This window comes from Rhinatrema bivittatum, chromosome 16, assembly GCF_901001135.1.
Source record: "Rhinatrema bivittatum chromosome 16, aRhiBiv1.1, whole genome shotgun sequence".
Classification (NCBI taxonomy): domain Eukaryota; kingdom Metazoa; phylum Chordata; class Amphibia; order Gymnophiona; family Rhinatrematidae; genus Rhinatrema; species Rhinatrema bivittatum.
The window spans coordinates 37453214-37461659 of record NC_042630.1 but is presented as its reverse complement, the minus strand read 5'-3'; the positions used below and the strand labels follow the sequence as shown (position 1 = coordinate 37461659).

The 8446-nt window shown below is 50.0% G+C and overlaps 1 protein-coding gene across 1 annotated transcript in view; it reads left to right on the top strand.

Moving 5' to 3' along the window:
* Positions 1 to 429: 429 nt before the first annotated feature.
* The window catches only part of NECTIN4 (nectin cell adhesion molecule 4), a 71945-nt gene continuing 63928 nt past the window's right edge, over positions 430 to 8446 (top strand). The window contains exon 1 of the mRNA XM_029581130.1: positions 430 to 787. Within this exon, the coding sequence (XP_029436990.1) occupies positions 736 to 787 (52 nt within the window). The 5' untranslated portion in view covers positions 430 to 735. The remainder of the gene's footprint in view (positions 788 to 8446) is intronic.

The window sequence follows — 8446 nt, the reverse complement described above, 5'->3', positions numbered from 1 at the left end:
TGCAAAACAGGGATGGGCAATTCCGGTTTGCCTTTCAGGATATCCACAATGAATATGCATGAAACACATTTGCCTGCATTGCCTGCATTGTATGCAAATTTCTCTCCTGCATATTCATTATGGCTATCCTAAAATAACCAGACCTGTTTGTGGCTCTTGCGGAATGGAGTAGACCACCCCCTCTTCCCCCATTGCTCTATACAAATAAAGTTTAGGCTACAAGGAGCAGAGGGCAAGGTGCATAGCAGGCTCCGAAAGAAATGAAAAAAAACAAAAAAACCCAAAGCAAGGCAGCAACTGCCACTCCCTGTATTTCCCCCCAAAACTTGGGGGCAGGAGAGAGCGTCCCTGTCCCTTTAAGGAGGCCCCGCCCCCGTTGGGAGGCCCCGCCCCTCGGCGAAGCACCTGTTCCGACCTGCCAGGCAGGTGGAGTTCAGTTCGCTGGCTTGGGCGCCTGTAGCAGTCCTGGGGGACGAATCTCACGCTGCTCTCGCCGACGCTACGGCCGGGATCGGGACGGGGACTGGTGGCCATCCGGTCCGGCGCTGCAGCCGCAATCCCTCGCCCGCGAGGGAGAAGGCGCGGAACTTTCCCCAGGAGCTGGCAGGACGGGTTGCTTCACGCAGCCTGAGCTGACCTGATGCTTTTGTTGGCCTGGGTTTAGGAAAATAAACCGTGCCCGTTTGAGTCGTTTGGGAGAGCAAACTTTCCAGATATCATTTCCTGGTTGGAAGAATGACGGGAGGACTCTGCGCCCGACTCCTGCTCCTCTCCCTGGGCTGCTCCGGTAAGACTTGCTCCCTTCTGCAGGCTCTTTCGGGTTTTGTTTTTTTGGCTGGGGCTGTGTTTGACTAATGCTGGCCAATTTTCCCCTAAGCCCTTTGCTGGGAAAGCACACACACACCTCTAGGCAGTTTAAAAGAGAGACTCAGGTAATGATAGGGTTTTACTTCTAAGCTTTCTTTTTTTTTTTTTTTTTTTGTTAAGAGCTGCGGTGTTTTACGATTCTTTCTAAACTTCCAGTGAGTTTTGATTTATTAACTGTGGGTGCTAAGCATTCCCCCCCCCCCCCCCCCCCATGGGCACAAAATGGGAGAAAAGCTTCAGCGCACGGTGTGGACCCAGCCGCTGATGTGGTGCCCTCTATCTGGATAAGTCTCAGGAGAGATCCCACCCTGCCTGTTGGACCTCTCTCCCTGTGGCCGCCTGGTCTCTGTAGGGTCCCGCAGGTCACAGTCAGCCCAGACCTTACCTCCCCTGGTTTGGCTATGAGGGTGCTGGCCTACTTTTCTTTCGGAGACTGACAGTTTGTTTGTTTTACTGGCAGGTAAAGATTTACTGTTCCCAGCTCGGGATTCATGGGCCAGTTTGTCATCTTCAAGGTGGTGGTGGTTTTTTTTTGCGTGGCGCTGTGGAAGTCCAGACTGGGACTGTGCGGGTCTGGTCCCTGAGGCAGAGGTGCAGATGGGGCTGGGGGCAATGTGCTGGCCAGTGCCTGAGCTTTAGTAGCCAGGCTGTCCCTTGCACACAGGTGGTGGTGAGCACTGGTTGTTATAGGCAAGATGACTGTTTATAGAAACTTTTACTTTAAGCCCTGCTCGGGAGTGAAACAATGGGAGTGTTAAAGGAATTGCGATGTAAAAAAAATCTCTGGCATTATCAAGGGATCAAGAGAGACTGGGAGCAGTCATAGAACAGCTTTATGTGGGAAAGCCCAGTGCTGAAATAGCAGAGGGTGTTGCAGGGCAGGACTGAGGTGCATTGGCAGAGCTGTGGATATGGGGGTGTCAGTACTGGAATAGCAGGGGGTGTTGCAGAACTGGGGGCATGGGGGGTGTCAGTACTGGAATAGCAAGGGGTGTTGCAGGGCAGGACTGAGGTGCATGGCAAAACTGGGGGCATGGGAATGTCCATATTGAATAGCAAGGGGTGTTGCAGGGCAGGACTGAGGTGCACTGACAGAACTGTAGGTATGGGGGGTGTCAGTACTGGAACAGCAGGGGAATTTGCAGGGCAGGACTGAGGCGTATTGGCAAAGGTGTGTGTCTGTCTGTCTCTGTACTAGAATAGCAGGACTGAAGGGAGGTTGGCTCATCTGTGCTGAAGGCTCTCACACCATCCCAATGCCCTCTGCCTGACTCTAGTAGCTGCTAACCAGAGCTCACGTTCATGTACCAAGAAACTGGCCGTATCACAACAAACAAACAAGAAAAAAAAAACCCAGCTCTCCTTACCCAGGCTGCATACAAGCAGCAAACAAAACGTAATGCCGCGTAATCCCTCAGATCTGAGAGCAAATTACTCAGATTAGAAAAACACAAAGGTCCAACGTCTCTCCTCCCGACCTGTTCCAGTGCTCGGCGTTTAGATATCCCAGAGATTTATTTATTTAGCCTTTTTATATACCGATTTTCCAGTAACAGAATTACTAATCAAGTCAGTTTACATTTTAAACAATAACATGACAGGAGGATGTCTTACAATAAACAGGAAGATTGAACTTGGATAAATAATTGGGGTTAACAACATAAAGCTACATCTTTAGATGTCGTCAGATCTTAAATAATAATAATCAACCCACCACTTCCCCTGCCCGAGGACCCCGCTGCTGCTGGCAGGGACCTGTACATTTGGGCTTTCTCAGGGGATTCCCTCGGGGGCCTTTCCCAGAACACGTTACGCGCTGGGCCAATCCAGGTCCTGCTCGCCCGGGAGCACCTGACCGGCCTGGGAGCTGGCTGCGCGTGCGCCTGTCTGAAAAAAAACCTATCTGTTGTCCTCTTCAAATGGCTACTTAAAGTGGGCTTCTCACGTCTGGGCTGATGGCAAACAGATCTCCTTTGTGCTCCGCTTCGGTTATTTGACGTTTTTTGTACACTTTTGGATCTGACTGGAAGGGGATGGTGCCTGGCTGGGGTGGGGGTGGGGTGTTTCTCTGCTGGCCCTTCGGCGGGGGTGGGGGGAACGTGTCTATCTAAGCTTCCCACGGCGATCCAGATGCTGCCTAAAAAAAGGGCAAGAAAACCCCCTTTTTTTTTTTTTTGAAATTCAGATTCATGACTGTTCTGTATGGGAATTGAAGGGGGGGGGGGCGGGGAATGGGTCGGTCCTGTTGACTTTGTGGTTCTGATTTGCATATTTATGCTGCTGCACCAGGGGTGTGACCGATTGCCAATCATGCTGCCTGGGCTACCAACGGAACGGCTCGCAATGCATCTAAATACATAAATAAATACTCTTTTTAACGACTCTGCGTTCCAGATTCCTTCTGGATTGCTCTGTTTTTTTGTTTTTAAGTCCGCGTTCACTGTTACTGCCCTGGGAAGGTTGGCCCGTGAGGGACATGCAGCCCCCCCCCCCCCCCCCCCGATCATGCTATTGTAGACTCCGTTCAGGGCCAGTGCAAGAGTAGTTGATGCCCTAGCCTAGAGGGACCTTCGACCGTGCATCCTCCCCTCCTGTCCCCCCCCCCCCCCCATCTTTACCTATTGCTGGCAGCTCCACCACAGCGCTCTCCTGCCTCCTGCTGGCGGCAGTGGCACCAGCACGGCGCTCCCTTCTGTGGTGGCTATTCACTCTGGCACAGCGCCCTGCTGGATTTTGCCCCCTCCCCCCCCCCCCCCTAAAATATTGGCATGCTAGGCATGGGCACCAGCGCCACCTAAATTACCCCTCCCTGCTGCAGACGATTAACAAACCTGCCACTGCATCCCCAGGCTCTAGGCGAGCGCCTGGTTTGACCAGTGGAAGCACCAGCCCTGGTGGTGCTCCGTGCAGCACACAGTGTCTTTCCGCCAGTCAGTAACGGCACCCTGCTCAGTCTGCCACCCAGTTGTTCAAGAAGTAAGAATCCTCTTTCTATGTAATCGTAAGGAGGCCGATTTTTTTACATTTCAGAGGGTGACAGCACTGGCGAGGAATGACACGGTTAAGATATGCCACTTCCCCAAATCAGGACAGAGCTGCCCAGTGACCTGCTTTCTTTGGAGGGAGACTTCTGGCCAGTTCTGTTTTTTGTTTAATTTGCAGTTCCTGCTTTTTTTTTTTTTTTCTATTTGACGCTCCTATTTCGGATGCCAAGGTGCATCTGGGAAAGGGAGCTTGTGATGACAAATCAGAGCGTGACTTCCCAGGCCCGGTCCGTAAGGGCCAAGTGAATGGTCAACCCTCGGGTTTTTTTTTCTATAGGGCGCCGTGCCCACCTGCTCTGGCGCTCCAATTCTTCATTTAAAATTATCTCCCACCTTTACACAGTTCAAGGTGCGTTACATGTAGGGGAGGAGGAATAGCCTAGTGGTTAGAGCAGTGGACTATGAACCAGGAGACCAGGGTTCGAGTCCTGCTGTTGCTCCTTGTGACCTTGGGCAAGTCACTTTACCCTCCATTGCCTCAGGTACAAAAACTTAGATTGTGAGCCCTCTGGGGATAGGGAAATACCTCCAGTACCTGAATGTAAACCAGTTTGAGATCGAATGTCTCTTTGAGCCAATTCGGCTTGACCAGAGGGGAATAAGATTAAAAAAAAAAATGTAGCCACCAGATTCAAAAGTCTGTCTTTAGCTGCTTTCTGAGTGTCTGGTGGCAGGCGATGTCTCGGAGGTAGCAAGCCGAGGGGAAGGGACTTCTGGTAAGCCATGCTGTAGTGACCTTAGAGCACGAGAATCGAGAATCATGCAAAGCCGCGGAGAAGTGCCTTGACTTAAAAGCTTGGGAGCCCGCATAGCAAATTTCAAAGCAGATTCCTAAACTGGGCAGAGGGTGAAGCTCCCTCGTACCAGGATTGGGATCCGAAGCCAGATGGAGTTCAGTAACATGATTTAGAGCCTGATTCACTAAGGCCCCCCCCCCCTTCCCAAAAGTGTAGCAAGCTGGGCCCTTAGAAGGGGGTCAAGTCTACGTGACTTTACCTACAAAACGTAGCTGAGTGGGCCTGGAAACCGCTGCGGAGAAGAACATAGGGACCGAGCCCTCTCTGCAAAAGAGGTTAAGCAGGTTAGATCCTGCATGAACAGCGCGGGCATCGCACCTCTTTTATGTAACATCCAAAATAATGAGAGAGCCCTGCCCAGGCAGAAAATTAGGCTGCCTACGGAATCTCAGCACCGCATTTGTGTCACTTGGCTTTGGTGAATGTAAGCAGAATTTCTGCACGGCTGCATCTCGAGATGCTTTTAGTAAAGTGCTCCCATGGCCTTCCTTTTGTAAGTGGGGCGCCTGGCTAGGTCCATGTGGGGGAGGGGGGACAGTCTGACTTGGTCCTGGGACTCACCTCGTTGCATGGATGGAGTTCTAGTTCAGTCTGCCACCTGGCTCCAGGCCACAGGCTAAGCTGGTCCTGGCTTTACCCCTGTTGCAAGCAGGGACTTGCACATCTGATCGTCCTGTTGCTTTAGCAAAAGTGATGGGAACTACAAGACAAAATGACAAAAAACAGGACCGACTTGGCTTGGAGCTGCCTGGTCCTCATTGGCATATGGATGTATAGTAAACAGTATATGTGTGCAGATAAAAACCCAAAATGCTCAGCAAGTTGCTTGATTAGCAACTGCCCCTCCATGCAGCAACACCCTCTTATTCCCCCCCCCCCCCGTCCCTTCTGTTAAGGCAGGGGTGGCCAACTCTGCTTCTCAAAACCACAAACATAGAAACATAGAAATGACGGCAGAAGAAGACCAAATGGCCCATCAAGTCTGCCCAGCAAGCTATGCACTTTATCCATTTTTTTTTCCCTTTTTCTCTCTCCCACCTGTTACTATTGGCTTCCAGTACCCTCCAGCCCTAATTCCCCTCCACCCAATTTAGAGAGCAGCTTTGAATCTGCATCCAATCTGCACACCTAGCCAGTCAGAACCGGTTTTCGGGATATCCACAATGAGTATGCATGAGACAGCCTTGCATTACCTAGGTCTCCAATGTATGCAAATCTATCTCGTGCATATACATTATGCTAAGAAGACGACCAAAACCTACTCTCTCTAGCCCCTGAAGCAGACTATTCCCGTCGGATCGGTGTCTGGCGTGATGCGCCACGCAGGACACCACAGGCAAGATGATGGCGCTCACAGGAGAAAGATAAGGCGTAAATGTGCACCTTTGTCCTGCCAGGGGCTTTGACAACAACGAGAGAGTAATGAACTTGTGAATCATGACAAAGAAATGATGGTTCATAAATCCGTATTTTATTTGCATATAGAAAAACTCCATAAAGTAGGTTAAAAGAAAATTGTCATACTATATCGGTGCAGCAGTTGGATTACACTTATAGCCGAAAGCGTGGCCATAACCTTCAGTCACCGTACCGGACAGAGAGAGTTCACCCTAACGTGTTAACATGTCCCCTTTCTGGTGTCTTTGTATCCTGAAAACCTGACTGGCTAGGTGTGCCTCCAGAAGAGGGTGGGGTAAACCCTGCTCAAAGTCCTCTGGCATTCCAGAAAGATTGCCTGACATTTCTTCCTGAGGCTTTCCTTCCATTGGGGAAAAAAGATTTGATTCCTGCGCATCATTAATTCCTTTTAGATATTTAAGTCTGTATCCTGTCTCCTCCAGCGCCATATGCATATTCAGATCCTTCAGGCTTCTGATGCTGACCCCACTCTGGACCGCCTCCATCCTGCCTCTGTTCCTTTTTTGTGATGAGGTCTCCAGAACTGAACATGGTCCTCCAGGTGAGGCCTCGCCAAGGACCTGTACCCCAGGGTGTTATCACCCCCCCCCCCCCCTTGCTGGTTATGCCTCTCTCTGTGCAGCCCAGCATCCCGCTGCATTGCTTCACCACCTTCACGTGGGTCAGACACTAGCACCCCCCGAGGTGTCTCTCCCGGTCCGTGCACATCAGCCTCTCTCCGCCCATCACATACAGCTCCTTCGGATTGCCGTACAATGCCTGACTCTGCTCTTCTTGGCACTGAAGCCCTTCAACCACGTGTGTTTTCTTAGATAGTTTCCCATTCTCTCTGTCCATTTGAAAGTGCTCCGTGGGAAGGTGAAACGAGGCATAGGGGGTGGCAGACTGGCTCTGTTGGGGGCAGGATGGACTAGGGGATCCTTTAAAATATCAGTCCATAGCAATTTTCTCTTGTCTGCTGAAGATGGATTACAAAGCTGATCTGGTAAAATGGCAAAATCTCGCACTCTCTGCAGAGAGAGTGTGTGTGCGGGGGATGGGACTCACGAATCCAAGCCTTCCCAGATCTGCTTTTCATTCAGGAAGTTCAGTCTTTTACTTTTTTATTATATTTACTTTTTTTTAACTTATTTCCCCGCACCTCTTAAAATAACAAACAAGGGAGATGTTTGAAATTCCTGTCCACCTGTCTTGCCGTCCACTTCTTCTCGGCACACCCCCAGGCCAACAGTACAAAGGCGAATTATCCCATGGCTTGGAAAGTCAGGTTGGGAGACATATTTCTACTGTTTAAACCAGTTTTCCAAGTCATGAGGTAGGGGAGAGCACTTGTAAAGGGTGTGTGTGGATTGGGGGCGTACACTCCCCTTCTCCTCACCTGTGTGTGCTTGTGTGTGGATTGGAGCACACGCTCTCCGTCTCTTCACTAGTGGGTGTGTGTGTGTGTGGATTGGGGGCGTACACTCCCCTTCTCCTCACCTGTATGTGCTTGTGTGTGGATTGGAGCACATGCTCTCCCTCTCTTCACTAGTGGGTGTGGGTGTGTGTGTATTTATACACACATACCCACACCAGTTCCATTACCCCTGTTCCATTGTAACTGCAAGTCCTCTGCACTAGATTCAGTTATTGTATTTTTTGCACACCTTGTTAGAATGTAAACCGGCATGATGTGATTTTATCATGAATGCCGGTATATAAAAAACCTAAATAAATAAATGTTGGGAGTGGATAAAGAGCATCCTATCTCCTGAAAGCACAGCTTAATTCTCTTTTAACAGGGCTGTAATTAAGCTGCTGCCATGGACTTGCCAGGAGCAGCTGCATAACAAGCGTCTTGTGCTGGTAATTAGGGACCAAGTCTGAGCTCTGAGCATGGACCCAGTTCCTGGGTTTGCCCTATTGCATGCAGGGACTTGTAGTTCTAATTTTCATAGGGAGCTCAATTGGAACTACAACTCCCTGAATGCAATGAGGTAAAACCAGGACTGGATTAGCCTGGTTTTTTAATTTTTTTTTTTAATGACATAGAGCCAGTTGGCAGCTTTAGGGAAGAGACCACAAAGCATCCACATTGGCAGACACCCCTCCATTGGGGAGCCTCCTCCCAAAATACCCTCCTGCATTTGAAAGCTGATAATTGAAAGTTAGTAATGATATTAGGCCCGTAAGGCTTGTGCTATAAATGCAGTTTATAAAACGGTTAGAATCCTTGTGATTTGCCTGCTTGAAGGTGCAGCAGTCCCAGTGTCGCTATACAGGTTACATCCCAGCCCTGTATTAGGTGACATTGAGGACAGCGAAGGTACACATGCTGAC